Here is a 26,405-nt window from a genome sequence, read left to right as displayed (position 1 = left end):
CGAGTAATATACAACATGCAAAAGAAACGCGCGTTTCTTCGCCGACGAGAACAATGAATTTAGAAGAGCGAAACTCTCGCTCAACGGCCGACGAAATTTTCTCGAGAAAGTGAATCTTGACGTTGATTTATACTCTCGCTATGTGCGCAACATGTTTGATATGATTAACATGAATCTGCGCGTCATACACCATAACGGACGGTGTGTTATTTTATCTCTCTGCGTTATCTCGCGTTCCATTTCATTCCGTGCGATAAGAAAAAAGCGAGGTATTTTTTAGATCTCCTATTAAGATAAGGATCGAGAAAAGTAAGGTGTAATGGGCAGAATATTTATTAAACCTTTGATATAAAAAGATACGTATATATTCTTTTCACAATGAGTTTTTTCACTTAACTTACTTAGGTACAACGTTCCTCACATCAGTATACATACCTCACAGCAATACTATGCGTGGACATAACGGATTGCCGCGAACATTAAGCCGAATGACGTGCGCTAAAATCTGCATGTACTTGTGTATACTTTTTAAGGCATAAAGAGTAGTATGCAGAACATTCGTTTAGGCTTTGGATGTATTAATTAAGTTAATTTAATCATGCGCAATTCGTTACCGCGGAGAGCACAATCCATGTAGAACAATCGATTTCACTTAACTTATATATATAATACGCAATCTAAGAGCATTACCGAATAACTGCTACGTTTACCTGGGTTTCCGGAAGTATAATACAAAAATACGTTGGTAAACTCGTCAATCGCGACAGCTAATTGTCACCTGCATATTTCTCCTAATTCGCTAATAATCTCAGAACAAAGAGCTTTGCTTAAGCAGCTAAAATTTCGTACAGCTCTCGAGATTACTTCTCGAGAATTGGTAAACCAATTCGGCGAAAAGTATCTCAATTCGGAGAAAAACACACGGAGAAAAACGGTTCTCGATGCTCGCTTCGCGCGTCCGCTCCGTGCTTCGTCGTCGCGATGATCAACCGTGATACGAATCGTAACCGCCACCGCCACCGCCACCGCCGCCACCAAAACCACCGTGCAAGTCGTATCCGCCTCCATCGCCACCACCGTATCCGCCGTAACCGCCACCAAATCCGCCACCGCCGTGATCTTCGTGCTTCGGTATGTGAACAGGCACGGCTACTGGAACTTTAACCGGTACCGGTACTTCCTTTTCGACCGGAACTGGAACCTCCTTCTCGACGAAATACGGTTTGTCGACCGGCACTTTCACCGGCACTGCATATGGTTTTTCCACAGGTACCGGTACTGCTTTGTGAACATGGTATGGTTGCGGTACTGGTACTTTTATCGGCACTGCGTATGGTTTTTCCACTGGGACGGGGTAGGGCTTGTCGACTGGCACCTTCACTTCGTACGGAATTGGTTTCTCGACCGGCACCGGATAGGGTTTTTCCACGGTGACGGGATAGGGTTTCGGCACAGCGACGGGATAGGGCTTGTCGACCGGTACTTTCACCTCGTAGGGCACCGGTTTCTCCACAGGATAGGGCTGAGGTACCGGTATCTTCACCTTCACCGGGAAGGGCACGTGTTTCTCGACGGTATAGGGCTGAGGCACTGGGACCTTCACCGGCACCGGTATGTGCTTCTCCACGGTGTAGGGCTGTGGCACGTATACCTTGACCTCGTAGGGCTTGTCCACCGGCACCTTCACTTCATACGGCACCTTCTTCTCGACGGTGTACGGCTGCGGCACGTGGACCGGCACTTTGACGAACACCTTCACAGGATAGGGGACGTGCTTTTCGACGGTATAGGGCTGCGGCACGCCGACCTTCACCTCGTACGGTACATGCTTCTCCACCAGATAGGGTACGTGTTTCGTTACTTCATAAGGTACCGGCACTTTCTTTACAACCGTCACCGTCTTCACATGTTCGTGCTCCTCGTAACCGCCGCCACCGCCGCCGCCACCCCCGCCGCCGCCTCCGCCTAAGTCACCGAAACTATGCTGGAGTCCACGTTTTTCCGTTTTCTTCTCTGTTGCCTCCGCTTCGACATTTTGCGAGCTCTTGTTCTCCGCTTTGTTCTTATCCTCCGCGCATATAACTTGCGTGGCCACTGCCACCAAAATGATGGCAAGCTGAAGTCATGTCAAAATAATATTACAATAAAATTTGATATAATCAGTAATTAATAAGTAATACATATCTAATAAAAATTAAAAAATATCAGATCAAAAGTATTATATTATAATACACTATAGATTTAAAATATTTTGTTCTACTTGGAAATGAGAAAATTATTTTGTAGGTTGCAGGCAAGGAAGGAAATTTTTTAGATACTCTAATCTCATATTATAAAATGGTACTTGATACTGGATGAATTAATTTACCTTGATATTCATTCTCGAGTTCACGTATGTTTTAGCGTGGCGTACGACCACTAACTGAACCGCTTCGTTTTCTAAGCTGAGCCTTATATACTCCGCGCTATAATAGCTTAGCACTTTCCCTGCACCTCATCGCCTATATTATCCGTACGGGGTCTTGCTTTACGTACACTGGCAAAAAAGTCGCCTGGGCGAGTTCAGGAAATGGACACGTACACGAATTTTTTTCGCGACAGCCTAAAGTTCGGCCCACTCGAGTGTGTTAAATACCTATTAACACGTGAATTAAACTTTCTTCTGCTCGAGTACGGACAGCGATTATACATTTATAGGCAAATCTTGCATGCGTGTATAATATCGATATTTGCACAAAATTATTTTTTTGTTTTTATCTAGTTTTATTTTAAAGAAAGTTATTATATTCCATGAAATAAATTTGAAAAAATTAACTTTTTTACAGACACGCATAAAAATGTGTGATATAAGTGCATAATACGTTTAAATAATTAATGAATTAATGAAAAACAATGGTTATATGCTAAATGTATCACTTTTTTTCTACAAAAGTAATTGTATACATTAAATACTAAGACTTTGATTGAAACTTATGAAAAACATAATATCCAATCTGTGTGTGACTCAGATTTTGTCGATAACATATATAATATTATATAATTATTATAATATTACATAATATTACATAACTATTATATATATATATAATTATTGCAATACTTTTACATTTTAAAATTTTATACACACACACATACATAGGTATATATGGAGCGGAAAAACCCATAGTGGTGTAAGTCAAATTTTTAAATTTTAAAAAATTTGACTTACACTACTATGGCTTTTACCCCTCCCTATGTATGTACAGTGCGTACACTTGAAGTAAATGGAGGAAGTTAACACACGGAGTTATGGTCGGCGAATGTGCAACACCGTAATTTCCGTCTCTCCTTGTCACAAAAATTGGAAGCCGCCATGTGCGACGCAACGCTAAAGGCTAAACCAGCGTACAATCTTCGTATCCTCATATGGTTTTTCACGGTTGATTAACGGTGAGAGCTCGAATGCTAAACGAATTTACAATATCAGGAAAATAGCTTCCGTATTTTCACACCACGTCGTTTAATATGCAATCGGTATATCGGCAAATCGAATTAATCGCCCCTCGTGTACGCTGATTACGTACGTTTGCGTTATTTCGTCGCGCCTCATTAGACCGTATGCGTCGCTAATCGCACACGATTGTACGTTAACTGACATCGCAGTGTTACTTTCATATATCATAATTCTCTTGAGAGAAGTATTTTTTTCTCTTACGCTCCTACGCTTCGTTATTGTCAATAGTTATACGGATATCGATATACCCGTTACATGTACCGTTATATTCTACGCACCTTTAAACGGCATTATCGTCATTATCGTTATCGTTCGATACCATTTGTCCCGGGCACGATCTGAGCTTTCGCGCTAACCGTATCGACGGCGCGGGCGCGCGAGGGTACCCATTACGCGCGTGTAATTGTAATTACTGTAGAAATCCGAGTGAAGCTGTGCGAATATCGCGCGCGCTTACCTATAAGCGCGAGCTTCGCATGCGGAATATCTAATGCCGTATGTTAATACGGTCGCTCGCATGCGCGCCGCACATTTCGATCGAGGATCAAGATAGACCGCAATTTTTAACGATTAATCGCCGCTCAAGCATCCCCGAGGGTCGTATCGCCTCGCGGCGAACGCTCGTTATACACGGGCCCGCCGCGCCGTCTCGTTATTCGTGTCCCTTCCGATAAATATTACGGTAAAGATGATAAATGTATCTCTCTCGCGCCCAAATGAGACCACCCTTGTTTAATCGATTGATCCACGGTGTTGTTAATTAACTCTGGCATCAACCGAGGCTAAGATGCGACGAGCGAACAAGCAATTTGCGAGAATATTACACAAATTTATATCTGATATCGCAAACGAGACGTACGTCTTCTTTTCAAATCAATCATAACATCTGCTTAAATAGAAAAGGAAACAATTTATCGCGATGTTATATTTTTAGAAAAAACCCTTTAAGATATACCCTGAATATACAAGAATATTTAGGTGACACGATTGCTCACTCAATGATTGATCATAGTCATCAGTTATTGTCAGAACGCGAACCTTAAGTTTGATGATAGTAAATTAATTTCAATTAATGCTTAAAATTATTATTTGAATGAAGATTTAGCGGTTATAAATTCACGCCATTGAGAGTAAATGCTATGATTGCAAATCACGTCTATGATCGCTTTCTGCGCAATTATCTCATCAGAAGACGTTCACCTTTCTTTCTCTCTCTCCCTCTCTCCCTCTCTTTGGCTGTTACGTTCTCCGACAGTAGAATCGGAAGTATTAATGCTGATCAGTACTTAATATTCAGTAATCGGATTTCTCTCTGTAATATTTAAAAAATGCGTTTTTTCACCTAGAGCTATTAAAACTCTATATCTTAACTAGATTATTTTATTTTGTAAAAGAATCTGGGTAGATGGCATGTATCATAAAATCTCTCTGCGAACGACAGGCGGTCCGGACGGCATTAATGCTCCCGATTGTACAATGTCTCGATGAGGCCCACGGCAGAATGTTCGATAATAAGCTCGCTCTCTTTCTCTCTTTCTCTCTTTCTCTCTTTCTCTCTTTCTCTCTTTCTCCCTCCCTCTCTCTCTCTCTTTCTCTCTCTCTCTCTCTCTCTCTCTCTCTCTCTCTCTCTCTCCCCCTTTCTCTCTCTTTCAGGCATTTCTTTCGGAGGATAGTCCATCGCTACCGGCGCGCAAATTACTCGGTAGCGATGGCCGCCGTCGGGCGTTTCGTGGCTTTTAATTGACGACGGACGAAATGAAGTATCATGCCGTGCATTATAATTGGAAACTTTTATGTTGCGTGCGCGGCCAGAGCGCGCCGGGCCTACCGAGGCGTGAATCCGAACGAGGAGCATGCGTTTTCTACGACGTGCTCCGGCGTTCTCCTTTTGCATCGTACCTTTTTCTTTTCTTTTTCTTTCCGCGGATCCGAACGTCGCTCGTACGCCCTTCGAAAAAATGTATGCGATCACGTAAGCTCGCACCGCCGATGGTGAACATGAACATCGAATTTTTTGAAGGCTCCCCGTGTGTATGCTCTCACGCGAGCACCGTATCCCTCCTGTCAGTAGCTTCTTTTATTAATTGTTAACCGGTATTAACAACTGTCTTCTCACGCACACGCTAAACTTGCGACGCATGCTGCAGCACGTTTCTTCCATGCGCTTTCTGAACGTTCTTTTTTTCACATATTTATTTTTAGAAAAGGGTATATAAGAGCACCGCCCAAGTGTATGCATCTATCGTATAAGGAGATCTTGCTTTAATGCATTTTATTATAAGAGTGACAAATTAAAAAGTAGGGCACTTGCATCTTAATTTTAAACAAGAAATTCGAAAAAGATTGATTTCAATCACTTAGAAATTATTGATAATTTTTATTAAAACGCATGTACGCAAATTCGTGCTTATTCTACTTCCATATTATATATCCATATTAATTCCATTCACATTAATATAGTAACGCTTCTAACGAGGTGTTTGACGGATAAGTGAAAGGAGATGCGGCGCGCGACTTTCCTCGAAATTTTACGACGCGCCGAGCAGGTATACACGAGTAGCCCCGGCAGTTGCACGCTTAATGTTTCACCGTCACGAACCCCGTGAATTTTGGGTTGGAAGGAAGCGGCGTGTGACTGATCCCCGCGCGTAATACCTATCGCGGCGCTTCTCCGTGGCCGTGAGCGTTATTAATCATCTTTTTCGGCGTTGTTACGGGGCGCGCGGCCCGGAATTTCTGCTCGGAAGCTGCGTTAAGGAGAGTAATAACACTTCGGCCTCCGCGCGTCCGTAAAGCGGGGTCCTTCCGCTGTATGATTTAATCGACGGGATACCCGGCCGAGGGACACCCTAAAAAAAGAAGTACGTTATGTCCGGCGAGAATCGCGCGTTGATAGAGAAACGCGTCTTCCTCGCGGTGTATAACTACTATCCTCGATGCGCCGAGGATAACGCGACTATAATCGCGCGATCGTCAGGAATCGTAATCGCCGCGCGCGAACCGGTCCGTTACGATAACCGCTATTTTTTTGCCGCGTGATGCGCGGCGCAATATAAACGTTTTATGTCGACGGCGTTAATGACGGAGTGACCGGTCAACGGTTACGTTGAGAACGTAATCGTCGCCCGTCTGTCCGCTCCGCCATTATCGAACGCGAGCACACTTTGTGCGGAAATAAAAAACGAATGGTAATTAAATGTCTCACGCTTGTCGCGAGCGAATCGAGGAAAATTGAGAGGCGCGCGAACCGCCCCTGCGGGTTGTCGTGAAAAGCGTGCCGCACCTGCGACGGGGTCGCCGCAAGGCGCACCTGCGGGGTTCCAAGAAGACTTTTCGGTCAACAACTAACGCGTTATTGATGATGGCCGATGCCGATGCCGAAGGGCTCTTTGGCGAACGCTCCTTCGGTTCGCGCGAACGAGCGGCCGCGGGAGATTATGTAACTTTAATTGCGTTCTAACTACCGTGCAATTGGACGACGGCGGCCCGTGCAACCTGCAGTTTCGGCTGTATCCCATTAAGACGTTTGCCTCGACTAACGCGACGACCAAGTGACTTTTGCGAGCGCGAATCGCCTCTTTTTCCGCGGCGCGCAATTTACGATCCCGACAACCGGAAAGGCCAATCCACGGCGATCCTGCGGCAACTGTTAAATCCGAGTCCGCATACAAGCCTGACATTATTGCGCAACACTTTTTATTTTTTATTTTTTTAGTAGCGCAGTAACTTATAACTAACTCTGCCGTTGCTTGGCGTTACAGAATTAGGCTATTAAATATCCCTATATTTTTATACGAAATCCGAAATAATTATTATCGATTATTCAAATCCAAATTTGAAGTAAAATATTTTACAATCCAGATATCCAAATAGTTGAATCCGCGAACTCTGAATTATCCGAGTCACAAAAAATTAGACGAAAAATTAGATGAAAACTGTTTGCGCAAGACACAATATATCAAAATTTATTTACATTAAAATTTTCATACATCTGTTACATATGTAAAAAGATCCCTCTATATCTCACATCTTATGATCGCTTTATATTTTATATCTGGATATCCAAATAAATTTGCAAATTCGGGTTGCATTAAGAGCTTAGCTTTTTTTTAGAATTACTGAAATTTTTGTCGGCTTTTATGAAGAACGTTAAGGATTTGGCTTCAATACGCGATCAATACTTGATCGAAAAAAGCTGACTGTCGTAGATACGAGTCTGACAAGTATTCGCCGAGTGAGTCGAGTGAGTAGAACGCGTTATGTTTCCTCGGCAGGATAGTCACGAAGATTTCACTCCGGTGCACATATGCGCGACGCGCGAGCGCATTCGCCTCGTCGATTTTTTTTATCTTCTTTACTACGTCGAAAGAGTAAATGAAAGTATACGCGAGCACATGCACAAATCACATTGGATCCGCGAAAAATTTACGCAGTCAGTCCCCCGCCGCGCGTTGCGCCACTAACATATTGAAATGATGACGGAAAATCGCACGTATGATTAATAGCTCGTACTTACAACACGGCTCTCAGACAGTTTTCCCGGCGGAAAAGCTTACTTTCATTCTACTCTATATCTCTATTCATTTGATCTATTTCTTTTATTCATATAACAAATCCATATGAATATAATGTTAGAAGTAGAATAAGAAGAAAAACAAATTTACATATATGCGTTTTAATAATGGTTATCGATGATTTCTTAAAAATTGAGATCAATCTTTACGTTTTTAAATTTTTTGTCCGGGCATTTTGTTTGATGAAATGTTTATTTGCAATGCTTAGTTTTGCAAGAGGCATTTTACGTGTAACATTATAATCAAAGTATATTAAATGAACTAATTTCACTATTTCGCATGTTAGGTAGGTCATATATAATTCATTATTTTTTAAATGAAAGATTCTTTCAACTAATTTAGAATTTAGATCGTAAAGATTATCCGTACGATTTCGCCGATTGGTGAAAATCCGCCGCGTCCGCGTACGGGCGAGCGAAGTTAGGGGCCCGTTATTTGTTGAGAGCACGATTATCGCGTTCGGCAGCATATGTAATTTGAGCCGTATTACGCGCGCGTCGACAACGTGTCGCGATTATGTTCGTACCTCCGACGAACGGCCCCGGTCATATCGGCACGACTTCGGACCGTTATGTACGTCCGCACGAAACCGCCGCCGCCACTGCGATCGTGCCATCCGATCCGATAACCAATTACCAAGAACATGGCGTCCAACGATGTCGCGTATCTGCCTGTCGGTAGCTGGCAGAATCCCGCGCACAGGCACGTCCTAGAAACGAGACATCGACCCCCCGCGTGCATTATTCGCGCCACGTCAATGGCTATCTTATTTTCCGGGCGACGCGCGTCAGACAAATTTATAATAAATCTGTCGCGATAATTGCCGGGCGTCGTTTCGGCGTCGCCGGTTACGTGAGCCTGCCTGGGCAAGCCCCTGATTAGCGTTCGACAGATTTTACCCAACATTTTAGAAACCGTCGAGAAATAACAAGGAATACTCGCGGTGGTAAGAGTATCGCATAGAAATAGATAGTTTTTTAAACATTTTATACTCTCGATCTTTTTTTTATCTAAAATACTCGTGAATTTGGATATCTACGCTTTATACGTGGATAAAACGGCGATACAGTAAGTCGTCATGGTCGAATGTGAAACACCTTGCGCTGAACGCATCCACTTGGTTGTATGCTCATCGACCGTATCATAGCGTTGCGACACGTTGATGTTGTGTAATTAGACTAATTAGTTCTTTTCCCCGTGCGAGATTACTTTTCCGCGTCGTCCGTTCGGTATATCATTTCGAGCGTCATGCGTTCGTAGGTTCTGTTCCTGATCAAGCTTTCCGGATTTGTTGGGCAATGCAATAAAGCTGCGAGACAATCACAATGTCCTTACGCAATTTATTGCATAAGCATTTTTATTCTAGGAGAGAGTAAGCAGCCTTAGAAAAGTAATTGGAGTACTTGTTATTCAGTCGCATTGTCCATTGTATTGTCCACCGAAGTTGTCCGTCCAAATTGTATTTCAAGTCGACGTATATAAGAAAGGTCAGGTGGCATAAAGATACGAGACGACTCATTAATGGGCCTCATCCCTTTGTTTTCGGGTAGAATGCAGCTGCGAGCGATTAGAAATAATAGTACATATTTCGTGGGTATTGGAATCACGCATCGAATAGAAAATAATTAAGTGGTGCATTTAATAATGTGCATTCTAGACGCATAATAGATGATTACGATAGAGTCGCCGTACTAATCTCGTCTGATTTATTGACGTGATTGTAGACAAATTAATTACATCTCCACGCAGGAAATAGAAATTTTACGAAAGCGCATTAGAAGATACGAATTGAAAATTGCCATAATCCTCTCTGACTCTTCTGCCAAATAGAACACGCTTAGACTGCAGACTGTAATCTTCGACATAATACACCGTCCCATTGGACCTAATCTCGCGCAAACAAGAACAAAACTTTCTTCGGATACAGTCGAGGGGGATCGAGAGGAAATCGTGAATTAGATATTCGCTGGTCACGTTAAACGTGTGTGTATATATGCGTTGCATATTATTTGAAATTAAATAGCAAATTAAAAATAAAAACTTGCAATCTTCTCGGAACATATATGTTTTAATGTGTGCGTGCAGTGCATCATATTCCTTCTCATTTATCAATATTCCCTGCCTCTGGGCTGTGATTTCACTTCGTTTCTAAAGAAGCGGGAAGCTATAAATTTCAACCTCAATCTCGTCGGATTCCTTATGATCGATCGAGTTATAATAAAACGGATACTTTTATGCATCGTACAGATTCACGACTGTTAATTAATGCAGCTAATTAATCTTTACGAGCGATTTCCGATCAGAGACCTTCGGCTACGTACGTATCGTCCTCGGTTGACTCTCTCTCTCTCTCTCTCAGTCGCGCGAGTCTGTTATTGAGACTCGCGGGACTTCCGCGTGTCTACCGATCTTTGCGTGGCTATATTAATTCGCATTTATCCACCTTGTTTGCGATTTAACGTTAACAAACTCATCCCGGACGCGGGTATGGCGGCGTCGCGGCGCCCCAATTCCCTCGTGCTCTCTTTGCAGCCCGTTAAAATCCTAAGGGAGTAATTTTGTAATTAACTCGTATAAGTCCTGGCCGCGCTCGTAACAGTAGCGAGCGACGCCGTCCAGGGAGTAATCCAGGTCTGAGTTACCGTCATTAGGGGGAGCCCACGGAGATGAGGAACGTCTTTAATCTTAATTCACGGGCAGCTCTCTGACGTCCGGCAACGATTTGCGAAATGATGAAAACTGCTCGTTTGCCGCGGAGCCATATTACCCGTGTGTTATACCATCGTACACGCATACGTTGGAACGATATACGTCTTGCATCACGTCGATCGTTGTTTCATATCGATTATCAGCCTCTCGCGTATAGAAATAAGTAGATTATTCGTTTCTTCGAACGAAGCGCGAATGCTTTCTATTAAGAAGATAATAATAGATAAAAAGGCGATGAAAAAAAAGAAGCTGATGAGCCGATATGCCATCATTGAGAACCCAAATCGACAAAAGTGTCGAGCGAATGTAATTACTAATTAATCGCGGGCATATCGAAAGATCAGTTGCGACGTGCTCAGTGCGGTTTTACGCGACTGTAACTTTTTTATAGGCCGATTCACCCGATGTCCCGGGAGAGCCGAGATACATTTAGCATGCACGAAAAGGAACCAGCGGAAGAACGAACGGATGGAGGAGGAGGGCGCGGGATGGGATCGCGGTACATATCATCAGGTGCACCCGAGAGGGCGAACTTGTCTCGCACGCGTAGCCGGTCGCTCCCTTTATTCTTCGCTCTCGCCCGGACTTTTCTTTTCCTTTCTTTTTATATCGAGGATTTTTTTCGGCTCGCCTCCTCGCGTGAAACTTGACTGGCACGCGTGCTGCAAACACGCGCGTGCGGGAACGCCGGTCGATCGGTGGTATCGGGATGCACCGATATAAAATGTATCAAGCGCAATTTGCCTGATTTGATTTAAAACGATTCGCACGGCGGTCACGTTCCCAATCGACACGGCTCTGTAATTTCTTCGAGAGGATAACGCTGCGCTGCCGCGCTTCGGTCTAATTAAGAGATCGTTAACGGATAACCGTAGATACTTAGAAAATTAAGTTACTCGTTTTGCCCGTTTGTTTTTCCACTGCTATCGAGGTGATGGGCGGAAGGAGTCGAGAAGGAGCTAGCGGAAGAACGAACGGATACATCTTAATTTTTCAGGAATTACGATTATATCACAATTATCCGTACGCCGTAGCGTGGATAGTTATAACCGCGATTAAAGACCCGTCTGCGTACTTGCCCGCATTCCCAAATTAATGCCAGACTGCGAAAATCAAAGGTTAGCCTTTTACCTTCGTTTACGTCAGACAGGTCTTAAAGAGAGGGACCCTCCCTAATTTTGACAACGCTGACGTAGTCAGCCGGGTGATCAAGTCGCCGTCGAAATTTTTGCGGATCGTCGACACTGCTCTCTTGATTACTCCCGTGCTTGAAATTAATCAGAGTACAAAGTCAATCACCGTATAAAATGTTAATTGAAAATGTCTACGTTGTACGTTACTCATCGGTGGTGCTCCGATTTTGGACATGACGCAATATTATCTTTTAAGTAAAAATTCAGCATCGCCAAGTTATATGATGTCATAACTGAGCAAATCCAAGTGTGTTTTTACACGCATATATATAAACGTTTAAAATGACACATTTGACTAAAAGCTCTTTTTACATGTTTCTTCATGTGTTAAATTACGTCGTTTATCACGTTTATTCGTATTAAATTGCAAGTTAATACGTTCAATCGTGTTAAATGACGTGATTCAAAACTGAAAGAAACATGTAAGAAGAGCTTCAGCTAAAATAACACACTTGGACTTGCAGTGAAAGCAAAATTTTATTATAACCTTTTTTAAAAAAGGAAATAAAGAAGCAAGCGTCGTTCAACGCGCGGAGTGGAGATTAAATATTTCGTTATAACACACATTTCTGAAAATATCATTATTCGAATTTTATGAAAATTAAGATAGCGTCGTGTAATGACATGATAAGATTCTATGACACTTTCGAAGGAAAGGCATTCTCGATTAACCGTCAAGTTTTTTTTCCCTTTTGCTCTCGCTGTTAAATGATAGGATAATTTCAGATATTAAGAATTCAATTCTATGTTATTAATGTAATCAAAACTTTCCCCGGTAATTTGCGCCACATGCGACTTGTAATACAGTTAAAAATCCGGCATAAATAATTTTAACGTAATTCAGACAATTTTGACGCGTGTTGTATATGTGCGGTAGGTATGTTAATCAAAGTAAAGAGTTAAAACTAAAAATTTATCCGGACGACATTCGTCTTTCGATGCGTTTGTCTTGGAAACGCTATCGCTCCGAGGAACAACGAAGATTCTGTTTTATACTAGCAGTTTCGAGTTCTTAAATTGCGCATTCGCCGGGAGACATACAATTTGGCAAATTATTCACACCGCCAAATCATTCGTGTCTGCCTTCGTAATCGAGTTCGCGCGCATTTATTCATTCTGTAACCCAGTTAGGCTGGCCCGTCTACATAAGAGCGGATATACATCGATGCACGTTTGCATCCGATATGTGTCGCGTGGCTGGCACATGACGACAATGACGCGTCAGATAACGGGAGGACAGAATGAAAAGGAAAAGAGAGACAGAGAGAGAGAGGGGGAGCGAGAGGGGGAATATGGGACGATGAACGTTGGAGATTGAAGGCCTGGAAGACGTTCAATTTCTGTCGCATCTGCCTAAATACACGATAGCTTATGATCAGCACTGCGGTCGATATTATATGGTGGAAGTGCGTTTAATGTCCAATTGTGATACTCTCAACCTCGCATTAACGCGCACCGATTACATTTATCGAGGGCGACACGACTTGTCCAAAAGACAAGTCCACCTCGACTACCTGTTGTCTCAATATCGACAACCGTTATTGCGCGAAATGATGTAAGTTCCTTTTATCAAGATATACGAGGAGTGATTGTAAAGTCCTCGCGTAGCTAAAAAGTTTTATAATTTCCTTCATAAATTCTTTTCTACCCATGATACAAAATTGATCTTCTTTGTGCTGTATAATAACAATAAGAACCTTTGCGTTAAATCGCGCTACGCTTCTCGTAATGTGCCCCATCGCGCGGAACGCGTGCGTGCTTCACGGCTTTTAAGCTCGATATCTATAAACGTCTTAATTATTCGCTCGAAAATTCATTCACGATATACTTTAGACCGTCGATAGTTACGTAAAACTTCGAGGGAGGCGTGTGATCATCTATTTCGCCAAAGGTACGACAAGAATGTTGATACCCTTTGCTGTTACGACAGTAACAAGCAGCGTGACCGAAGGCATATACCGCCGAGGCGCGCGAGAAAGTCGAATTTGTGTTCACGTGGCGCGATAATCTGCCGCATAGAAACGATAATTGAGCTCGCATGCTCGCGCTAAATCACTCTTTCTTCTTTAGCGCGTCACGGTGCACCGATCGGAGAGCGGAAAATCGCCTCAGGCTAAGCTAACCACATTTCATTGTTGAGATATTTCAAACATGAATAATAAGTTTTCTGTCGCGCGCGTTGTCAACGCGATTTATCGATCTTTTCTTCGATTCTTATTTTAAAAAATGTCCCTTTTACAGAGCATCTCGTGAGCCAATCACGAAAAGGATTGTGTCATTATGGGAGATATGTGCCGTGCATGTTGTATACGTTGGACCGAGGCTGCCGGACACATTTTGCCGCGATGGCTAATAGGCATTCGTGATTTCGTGTGCTTAGATTCTCAAAGGCAGGTGAACACAGGCAACTGTCCCCTCGAAGGCAAAGATCGAAGCGCACCTTCCTCCCCCTCCGCAATTTTTTTTCCTCTCCCAAGCTTCTTTCGATCTCCTTTATTTTCTGCTTTGCTTTCTCTCTCTCTTTTTTCTCTCCTAGTCTGTGCGACGGACGCACGCAAAAAGGCAACGAAGCGAGAAAGGGGGAGACAAGAGCGCGTTGTCCTGCCGTAATAGGTGCTTCTACCAACCAATCTAAGCGCAAGTAGGCGGCGCCCTGAAATTTCGCATTGACTTTCTAAGAGGCTCCTCTTACCCGGTGGCTCTCGTAAATCGTGTTCGCGCACAGAGAAAGAAAGAGAGAGAGAGAGAGAGAGAGAGAGAGAGAGAGAGAGAGAGAGAGAGAGAGAAAGAGTGAGAGAGAGAGAGAGAAAGAGAGCGAAGAAGGGAGGCAAGGAGACGTGGCAGACCGGGGGCTGATTGAGGCCCTGATGGGGCGACGATGCCGCACACGTGCCCCCGGTCGTAATTGCGATTTGTTGTGCGTAAATTTTGGGCCAACATTTACGATTGGCATCTGGCGATTAGACGCGAGTCGCGTACCAATCATATGTTTCTACAAGGCCTGACAAGACATCCGGCTAAAAAATATGCAAATCAGCTCCGAGTTAGAGAACTTAGAACTGTAAATTTTATCTAGCGAAAAAAGAAGTTAACAGTGCCGATAATATTAACTCATATATAGGCTGTATGTGTCTGTTTCTTCGGCTCCTTTATAAAGATGTTTCAAATCCAGGAAATCTCCAGATGTAGAAATCGGCTCTTTTACAATAATTTAATTTTTAAACCAATTAATGCATACATATATTTCTCATAAATCACATAAAGCGTTTTAGATTTGTCTTCTGTATAATGTATTTAAAAAAAAGAAAATTTGCTCGCGTATGTGCGTATACCGTAAGAAATCGTTACATCAATCGCACTACGTTCAAGATTTCATGACTCAGGGGCACAAATTGTCGCCACCGATCATTTTGTCCCGTTCGTACGTGAGGATGCACCTGTGTATGCGTGTGTATCGCATCGATCCGCGACGACGGCTTCTTGCACCGTCGTCCTCCCCGTCGAGGAATGCGGATTTGTCTCCGGGAATATCACCAAGTTGGCGTTGTTGTACGACCGCTCGTCGAGGGACCGCTCTCGGGTGGTGTACGACCGAGTGTTCGCGCCCCCTCACCCGGGACGCAACCGTGTATAGGTGTAGGTTTTCCGTAATCCCCTTCGCTTCGTGACGCGGTCCCAAAGAAGAGCAGGAACGCGCACCGATTTCAAGAGTCATTATCTGTGACGTGCCGGGACTATGGTTTACGTCGAAAAGTCGTTCCCCGGCTATGCTCGCGCTTTCTTTGCGGCTTCCACCGTGAGCACGAAACCGATCGGCCGGCCCCGACCCGCTTATTAAAACCAACGAAACTCCGAAGCTACGTCGCGAAGAGCGTTGCGACGCGTGACTGCGTTTTTAAAGGAAATGATTGAGCGATCGCTCTCCTTCGACCTGCCAAAAAGCGATCGAGAAATACGGACAAAATTAAATGTACATTCGCAAAGTACATTTCAAAAATGAACATGTTACGGACATGTGTGTGGGAAGATAGCAGATAATGTATCGAACGTATTATTACGTACCCCGTTAATATCGTGCCAGGAAACGCGGGATCGCAGTGTTCGGAACGTTTTCACATAGTAAACTAAAAAATCTGCTACATTCTTCCGGCAAACTGCCGATACAGTCGGGATAATACAACATCATTAGCGATGCTACTAATATTATTACCGTTATTACAAGTTATTACAAGCGGCTCGTAATGTACCGTGGCATGCGAGGTAGCGCGGGCGGATTAGGCATCGTTGTTACATCACCGGCGTGTATTACCCGCGCGCGGATAATTCGCGGGTTATTTTGTTCCCGAGCGGTCCCGCGAACGTGGCCGGGCCCGTTCGTGCGCCCCCGGGTGCCCCGAAATCCACTGCTGCCACTGATATAGAGCTTTATCCAGAGAAGGGTGCGGAGGAGAGCATTCGTGCGAACATTCGCAGCCGGCGTGGAGCACAGCCGAGATTTGGCTTAGAGCGTTGCAATTTTGCGGCACGTTGCGCTGCCCGGTGTCATTTGCAGTCGCACCTCCGGGGCCCGGGACAATTTACCGCGGACCCGAGCTAAATGGTCCCCGCACGAAGCGCCATTACATTTCCGAAAGAAATACCAGCGTTCGCCACCGCAATCGCGAAGGGTGGTCCTAATGACGTGGTCGCACACGTGCCCAGCAACGCTGGCCGGGATTGTCCCAGCAATCTCGGGCAATCGCTATCCGAGAATCGCACGATATTCGTGGACGATATCGACTATTTTTTTGTTTTGAACTACTCACGTCGATTCTTGCCTGTCGATCCGTTTGCTTCCGCGGAAATTTATGGCGGTGATGGCAGAATTATAACGCGAACAAAAACGAGAGAAGAAGACTTGAAGATAAGAATGGAAAAAAAAAGTTGTTATTTTTGCCAGTAGATAAGTTGCGCACTTAATCAAGTTTTAAACTATATGATATAATAAAAAGTTTCGATATTTGTATAAAATGGTTCTCACACACAGTGTGCAGGGTGAAAATAAATAAAACGAGGGTGACGGATTTTTTTTTATGAGACAGATTGAGAGAATCGTTTCAACGAATCTCAAAAATGTAATTTCGATGCTCCTGCACTTTCGAGTAGACAGTCACTTTGCAGTCCGTTACAATCGAGCTCGTGCTCGCCTGACCAAAATAACTCTATCGATACCGATCGCGCCCGGGGGCGTAGTAAAACAAATGAAAAGGTTTCGAACTCGCTTCGATCTTCTCACCTCGTTCCTCTCCGGCTTTTACGCCGGCATGCCTTTCGTAATGCATCTCTCCGTTGCTTCGCGTCCGAAGGCATCTCTCGATCCGTATGCAATTTTGTTGCGGGACTCGTGTAACGCGTTGCAAATTATTCCCATGAAATTGGCACGCATATATAGCTGGAGCTCGCGAGAGATCTAGGAAACACAATGACTGCTGACGTTGGACGAGAGAAAAGGCAGAGGGAATTGCAGAGGGCGAAAAGACAGAGAGAAGCGAAAGAAAAGGAAAGAAGGACATTTCTACGAATCGATATCTTTTTTAAATTGTTTTTCAAAAAGCTGATACACTTTTGTGTACAGTCTTTCTTATATTTTTAGCCGTATATCTTTCTCTTTGTCTCTCTTTTATTTCAAATGTGTGTAAAATGATTTCATGTGCATAATCGCAAATGATCGGGAACAGTCATCTCTTGTTTGAGCCTAATGACACGAATATATACTGTTGCTAATGACGTTGACATACTTGTTCGCAAAGTCACGAAGGAGAGAAACGCAGCCGGATTTTTCCACGAGTCGATCGCAGAAATGTCGCTCCCCAGGTGGCGGATTTGCATTCGAAGAAAGTCCGCGGGCGATCGCGAAGCGTACGAGAAGGTGGGAAACGAGGAAAAGCGACGGAATCATATATCAATCCAACATGTTGATAGCTCGTTATTATGTAATCCAATCGTGCGCGATATCGTGCTTGACGCGCAGGACCACCTCCGGAGTTTTAACGACTCGAAATACATGTAGCCCCAAGTTCGAGCGATCAAACGCTCTCGAGGACATCATAATAAGCACGGGCGAGAAAACGCGTACGGGTGAGAAACCAGAAATTTACGTCCCACACACGATGTATTTCGGAATGATTCCGTGATGATACCGTAATTGTAGTCGTCAACCGAGCCGATCCCCATTCTCGTTTCCCCGCAGCCGTTGCAACGGCAAAACGTGGCCGGCGAATTATCAAAAATTCCCACTTTGCAGTGTCTTGAGTAAAACGAATACTTATATATATTCATCGAGCTGGCCTTTTATTGAAACGCGCGGGGCGGAATGATGGGAATTACGTAAAATGCGATTCCGGCCCCGCGATCTTCAAAGCGCTGTCGATTGCCCTCGAAATTATACGGTGTGGGAAGATTTACGATTTTAAGATAATTCGGCGGGAGCGCAAACAGAATTAGTAACGTAGAATTATCTGGCGCGATATTATTTGATAATGACATCAGCGCCTGTATTCCGATGTTTCAAAGATTTATGATCGGGACCACCAAGAAGTACCCCCTGACACACTTTCGTAATGTCGAGGTAGAAAGTATAGTGCCGTCGTGTTTACAAATGCGTGATACAATCGTGCTTCGATTCGATACGTAGCAAGCGTAAACACTCTAAATATGTTTTTCCCGCGGATCGATCTGACACGCGCATGGGTCGCGCTTCCCTCGCACGTGCGCGCCACCCTCCAGATATACCCTTTACGCACCCCTTGATGGTTTCAACATCGATGACTTGACTCTCGAGTCGAGGGGCATTATCGCGTACGAGTAATTCCTCGTGCCTGAAATTGTTGTTCATCGCCAAACCAACTTTATATCAACATTAAATCTCTGCTAAAATGAGTTAGTAATTAGAAAGAGTTCCCAAGAAGAAGTTCGGAAATTTCCGAACAACTCCGGACATAATTTCGTCAGTTGAGATATAATATAGATAGGTTTCTCGCTCGCGCAAAGGCGCCGTCGATCGGCGAACGTCGAGATGTATGTATTTCGCGTTGCAGGGCGCAGCGTTGCATCCGAATCGAATAAGCCGCAGTAACTGCGTTTCCGCGCGCAACTGTGTCTGGCTGTTAAGGGTAAGCCCCTGAGGTGTATCGTATATATCACGTGGCACGTGGATCCCCGGCTTAGCGGGGGCTTACCGGAGGATTACCAGCGCATTCTGCTACTACCAGATAACACTGTGTAAGTTGTCACGAGTATTCACACCCATTTTCAAAACGCGACCGACTCCCCTCGCCGCGCCCCCGACCGCCCGATTGAAATAATTGAACACCCCGTGGCTCCTTTCCCTCCCCTGGCCGTTCGGCAGCCCGCGCACACGCGCTCTTTCGCCCGAGCGGATCCGAAAGATCCGACAGATAGGCGCCGGTCTGTAATTGGATGATTTTCTTTCATGAGGAACGGTTCTGGGCCTGAGAGTAACCGATAAAACCGCGGATAAAGGCACCGACTCGTGATTTTCTCCCTCGCGTCCCTCTCCTCCGATGAATATTCCGACGCGAATGGCGACTTACGTAACGGCGAATTAAATTATCGCCTGCTCTTAATTTTTTAATTAGGTTGCGCAATCTCGAAGATCGATAATGAGAGTTTCGCGCGGATTTCCAACACTTTCGGCATCTCTCACTACGGCGAAACGAATTACGTATAGTTAATTTGCAAAGCGCACGCAGTTACGAGTTTGATTTCTCGAGAAAGTGAGAGAACGGCACTTTTATTAGTTCATTTTCCTGATTTTTTTTTCGAAACCGCGTTAATTGAACGGGGCCGGGCTCGCGGTATAAGAAACTAAATCTATTTCCTTTATCGCGTATCTGCAGCTGCAAGAAAAGGGGAAGTCAATTAGACGGAGATTAGTTGTGAATTGCATGTGAGCTGTGGTCGATTGGCAGAACTAAACACACGGGTCTGTTTGCAGCATTTTAGAAGAATCATCACTGTAAAGCAGTCCGTGTTTCTAGATATAGAGACTCTGAGCTATATCTTCCTGAATATCTATATCCTCGCCTTTTAATTGGGTGATTTTTGCAACGTTTGCATCTATTTCCGATACAAAGTTGTCGCGCTTGAATAAAACGCGCCGCATTCTCGTAGTCACGTCGAACAATTAAGATAATTAACCCTATAACTCTCCGCGATAACGATCCGGGAATTAAGCCGAGATTTAAGATTACGATCCCCGGACGGGTCCTAATGAATACGCGCGGCGCTAAAGGGTTGACTTTAGGAAAGAGCGACATTTTCGAACAACCGCCGCGCCGCGTCGCACCAATAAAGCGATAACGTCGCTTTCTATGGATGTCGCGTTGCGCGCGTTAAAACGCAATGTCGTATATATCTGGCCGTGTCATCCCCGGCGCGGATTGAAAATCGCTTAATTTCCATTGGGTGCTCGTATTATCCTCCAATTCTCTACGGTATATTGGACCAATCTCGGCGCAAGCTCTCACGTTCGACGCGCGATTTATTTGCACGGCCTCGTTTGAGATATTCGAGTGTGAAAACTGCTTATGTACTCTCCCGCCCGAAGTGAGGATGGTGATTCAGCGACCGCGAGAGCGACCGTTATTAAAATGTCTTCTAACTGATAAAGGCCTTCGGTCTCGTCCTCTCTCGCGCCATAATTGGACGATTTCCGCGAGTCGATACAAAATTGCTGGTTGGCGAACCCAGGCGCGGCCACTGTCTTCTCGCCGCCGCAATTAATTTAATTAACGCACGCGCGCGTGTTGGATAACGGCGTGACGCGTTACAATTGAGTTTATTGAAGCTTTTCAACTTGATTGTAATTCATCCGTAAATCTGCAACGATAACAGAAGAAGATGATCTCGAACGATTCGTTTTGCCAAGATAACGTTTCGAGGACAACAGTTTACCGAAAGCTAACCGCAATTTCGAGAAACGTTCCACGGTATACTTGGACTCCGTATCCCCGCCGCGGATGCGAGGAAGGGATCGTTTTATTTTTGCGGTCGGGAGAGAGAGTGCGTGCAGGCGCGAGTAGAACGTCTTAACTATCCAATCAGGCCGGTGGTATTTCTCCCCGTGCCATAATTGGATGATTCTCGCGACGTGTATACGTGTGTCCCGGTACAATCACTCTTTCGGCCACAAAACTGTGGCCCGACAAAACGCGGCCGCTTTATGCACCCGCCTCGGAATTGGCCGTGCCTCTCGTTGTGCCACTGTGTCCGCCGAGCGTTTCTTTCTTTCCGCAGAAACGTCCGCGAGCACGGCGGGAGCGAATTCGAACAATTTTAATTCCTCGCGACCGCAGCAGCAGAAAGAGATCAGCCGAATGGACCGAAAGAGAGAAGGAAGCGAAAAGGTCCATCGCAGTCCACAAATAATTTGGTGCAATTGCTTCGTAGCGATAAAATTTATTTTGGAAAATATTTACAACAATATCTACGTTAACATCTTATCTATTGTAGGAACTTCCGCAGTAAAATATTTTATTATAACTATTTATGAGCGATAATGATGTAGGATTGATTTCGAATTTATAGAGTGCAAGAGAGAATTGCGTGATATTTTGCGCGTCAATTTTAAATACGTCGCTGTCGGCAAAATGAGACGGACTGGATTGGTTCACTTTTTGCGAGACCCGGATTGCACGGTCAGTCATTTCTCCAGTCTCGCGGCCGCAGTTTTTAATTGATATCGCAGGGATCAGATGGTTTTTAATCCGTGATAAATTTTGATCATGCGAGATTTACGAAGTCCCGTCCACTCGAGCGATCGCTCGGCCTTCTGAATATTTAGCGGTGCAATCTGGTGACTTTATAGTTACTGTCAGTTTACCCAAATTTACGAGATGACAGAGGTACATCGTCGACCTAAATTTAGTCGATCTCGATCATCTGCCCTCTTATTGGAAACTCTCAAGCCGATGTACGACATGAAAAATGCAGGATTGTCGTGGGGTGATTATTATCGAATGGATGTTCAAAAGATACCGATCAAATCGTGTCTGTTGATCATGTTGCGATAGTTTACACGTAACGCATTTGGCAAATCAAGATTTCTCGAATGCAGTTAACGAGACAGCGGACCAAATTTTTAAAAAATGCCAGACATTTCTGTATATCTACTTTGGATCTTCTTTGATGGTGAACGCGATAACTGAGTTTTGGTTTTTATTGGTCTTTCTCTTTGTATCAAGATTTTATGTCGAAGAACTTTCATCATTTTTTTTAACATGGATATTTAATTTAACGTAATTACAAGAATCGTTCGTTATCTCGAAGGGATTGTTTGTCGGATTAAATATATAAATGTTTACGCTACATCACGCACGGTACAATTTATTTGGAGGAGTCGCCCAAATGGAAATTAGCCCATAAAATTAGTTTTTATGGTAATATTAGCCTTGATATTAAATCTGATCCTGTTACGGACGAACATGCAATGTACTTCGGCGTAAATCTGTTAACCGAGATTTTCCGGGACACGCATACCCTTCGCTACCAGCGACAAGCAGCTTCTCTCACCGTAGTTACCTACGTCTCTCGCGAGCACCTGTACGTGCCCAATCAAACTCGAATTCGCCGAGGGAGAGGCACCGCATATATCTCCCTTAACACGAGCCGAAAAGCGAGGAGAAGACGGTGGACGGAATGAGTGAACGGAAGGAGGTGGAGAGAAGATAGAGCGAAAGGGCGAGAGAAAGAAAGAAAGAAAGGTACGCGCGTGTGTAAAGGGAGCACCTCGGGGCGACTAACGAGAGAGTAAGGAGAGGCAACCGCGACCGTCGGTCGCTCGGTCAGGCCCCAGAGGCAGCAGACACCGGCAAATTGGGCCGACATATTTTAGGCCCCGATCCATTTGCAGTTTCGACGTAAAACCAGTCGTTGGAATCCGGCCGCGGACGCGAAATTCTTACGAAACGCCTAAGGAGCGATTCCCTGCCTTTGCCCTCCGCCCCTCGCGCCCGCCGCCCGGAAATTGTCTCCCGACTGATGCGTGCGATTTCGAGATTACCTCGTGTCAATGACTCGATGGGGGTATTCTGGACGAACGAACAATAGCGTGGAAGAAGATGGGAAAGGCGTGTGAGAGGACCACGCGCGAACGAAGGCAGAATAAATTCGACGCATACAATTTGCTCGGGAACCCTTATGTTCATCACCTATTGTTTCTATCATTTTTTGCATGTGTACCAAAAACCTTTCAAAAATCACATCGATTGTTCGGAATTCAGAAATGTATGAGTATTATCAATTTTATGTGTTATTAAATATTGTTTAGATGACAATATAAAAATTCTAACGCGCTTATTTAATTTAGATACCAATGTCATCTAAGTACCACAATAACGAAGTATAAACATTTATATGCTATTATATTTGAGAAAAGATAAATTAAATCTGAATTGAAAGAGCATTGTCGCTGATATTTTTTGTCATTAACTTATGTTTTTAATTATTGCGTCAGGTATACATCGTTTTACGTTGACACGTCCCATTGTCCACCTAAATATTTTTGCTTCACCTCATCAAAAGCTACGAATATTTCTCAAATTTCACGTCATCTTTTTGTGAAACGTCATCAAAATGTACTTAAATGTTCACTTTATAATTACGAATAATTTTCAGCTTTCTGTCTTATATACAAATATGCTGAATTAAGAAAGAATATCTAAAGCACGAAATTTTGCATATACTCGCAATAAAAATTTCCTTTTAGAATCAATTATCTGGGACACAATGTGGTAAAAGTTATATTAAAATTATAATTTTTTCTGCAAGTTATTAATAGTTTTCGTATCGTATCGTAAGCTTTTCTCACGTTTGATTAAACCTCTCGAAGGTAGGACGATGCGCCACGGTTTGACGTTTTACGTAATCTCGATCGTCGCTTCTCGCCGAGGATCCGGTATACTGCCTGTATAAACAGCTTAATGACGTAATTGGCGTAATTATCAATCGCGGGTAGTTTTGCGGTCGTCGCGGGAAAGTAACGCGCGCGCATAATGGCATCGTACACGCACGCTCATGCACGCATGCACGCACGCACACGCGTGTTTGCGACGCGTGGAGAACCGCACAGGGTCCCCGGATAGGGACGACCTGCGGGAACCCCCGCGGCGCGCGCTATAGGCCAGACCCGTGGAGTGTGACATTGGCGCATCTGGCAGCGTCCATGAAACATTATTACTTACACGTCACCGTGATAATGTATTAACCATAAAGGTGATCTGTGTTTACGACATCGCGGACGTCGTCCGCGGTCGATGTAACCTTTTACCGCGGAGTGTCATCCGGGTGGTTCTCGTGGCTCTTTCGCGCTCGGCGAGAGAACAATTTTCCCTGGAACGAAGAGATTTTTCTCACAGTACCTGATTTAGGGCGTTTGATTAATAATTTTCCCCTCCATTGATGTTACCTGATTAGAAATCCCCTCCTACAAGAAATTTATCGTAGGAGATCGTCGATTATCATTTTATTGAAATGTTTATGATGGATATAAGAATCCTTTTCTCTCTTCCTTGAGCCAAAAAATGATAGGCGCACGTCGCAAGGTTTCTCTCAGAGCGTGTACCTAAAGCCGACGCGCTGCTCGCTCGAAAGTATCGCATGTAAATTGTATTTTATTGGCTAGTAAATTGATTCGCAACTCTGTTGGCGGCAACTCCATCGCAAACTGCTTGAAGAACGTTCCTCAACCTGTGACTCGGTCATTAAACCGAGCCGAACGTTTTATTCGCGCAGGCCGAACGTTTAATTGCGGCGATTACGCGTACTCGTTATCGCTGCGTGTAAAATTTAGCGCTTACGCCACGAAAAGTTTCTTTTAGTTATCTTCAAAGATCGTCATTGCTTCATACGATGCATTTCGGTCGATAACGTCAGTGAATAAGCGACTACGTCGACAGATTACATTGTTAAGAAAAATCGACTGTGCCGCGCTAAATGATTACGCTTGTCACATCGCATCCTACACGTGTATCTTCACGTAATCACCAACGTCGATCTAAATAATTATGTTTCAACAAAATGCCAAGTGTAATCAATTATCATTATCGGCGTATCAGTGCCTGCTTAACGTATGTTCCTTAATAAGTCATTTACGACTTGGTAATCAAGCGGATTGCCAAGTCAAAGACAATTACGCGATAGTCGAGCCGCCCGAAGCGACTAATGGCTCGCGGTCGTTCGGACCAATCCTCATAACGGACATCGTCGATCCGCAATCGCAATCGCAAAGATTTATACCTGCCGCGTGTGCCGCTACCTTTTTGTATCTCATCTGTCTCGCGCCCCGTTCGTTTATCGTCCGGGCATCTTAGCGCGAGCGCGACGATTGTTCCGGAATATACGCACGTGCGATACCGCGAGATATGACTCACAAAAGGGCCGTGCCGGCGAGCCGCACCAAAATCGGAATCTGGACGCGATCCCTTAAGCGGGATCGGGTCGCGCGCCGGAAAAAGACAGGTAGAAATCGATGTTATCCGACGACAAACGACGACGACGACGATGGTCCCGATCCGTTGAGGATCGTGATTCCGATGAGGCGACAAAAAGCGAGAATCCGACTATACGACATACCTAACCGAGACGCACTTAAACGGGGGTAGCTACACGAGTAATTTAGAGCCCGGTTAGGTGGGAGGAAGAGGGTGAGGGGATGAAAAAAGCACGAAGGAACGACTCGATACTCGGAAAATTACTTGCGCCGTTTATTACGCATTTCCGTGTAATGGCTCAATTATCCCGTGTTTTTGTCGGCGGCGATCTCTGCGCGGAGCGATCGCGCCACGATTATTCGCGCTCTTTCTTAACGTTTTTGGAACAAGCCAGTCGAGTAGAGAATCGTACAAGGGTATCGAGCATCATTTTTCGGACGTGTGAATTTTTTTGTTCGTGCATATCGTCACCAAGAAGCCATAAAGATCACTTTTTGGCCACGAGGACCGAGATTCGTCCGCCTCGGCGCCCCGGTAGATTCACCTGCCGGGTTTACCGCGCGAATGTCTCGCTATCGATGAAACGAAGACAGTAAATAACAGAAAAAGTCGGTAATCTGGATATCTCGAGCCATCAGAATTCGTCTGAATGACTCTACTACTCCGCGTTGGGTGGGCTTGCGACTGCATGATAAGAGAAGTATATCTTTTTGTTTTCACTCTCTGATTCTTTATCAAAACGCTCTCGGTTTGATCGCCTATTAGTTGAAAATGCAAATGGTCTTTAGAAAGTCGGTTGCCGACGTGATAAGGAGGTGACACCAGGTGCAAAACGCACGTCACGAAATTAAAGAGACAACGGCACATCTTCTCCACTTGATCTCTTTTCCATCCTTCCTTTTTGTGCGGCGCGAGCGTGCGTACCCTTAAACGGGCTCACCTTGAA

The 26,405-nt window shown here is 44.5% G+C and overlaps 1 protein-coding gene across 1 annotated transcript; it reads right to left on the bottom strand.

Annotated features, from left to right (window-relative positions):
* Positions 1-317: 317 nt before the first annotated feature.
* Positions 318-2,182, bottom strand: Vajk4. Its single transcript, XM_071786958.1, is given in 1 exon segment — positions 318-2,182. A coding segment is annotated over 1 exon segment (1,197 nt). The 3' UTR covers positions 318-985.
* Positions 2,183-26,405: the final 24,223 nt, after the last annotated feature.

Source organism: Temnothorax longispinosus, chromosome 8, assembly GCF_030848805.1.
Source record: "Temnothorax longispinosus isolate EJ_2023e chromosome 8, Tlon_JGU_v1, whole genome shotgun sequence".
Classification (NCBI taxonomy): domain Eukaryota; kingdom Metazoa; phylum Arthropoda; class Insecta; order Hymenoptera; family Formicidae; genus Temnothorax; species Temnothorax longispinosus.
This window is presented reverse-complemented; position numbering and strand designations above follow the sequence as displayed.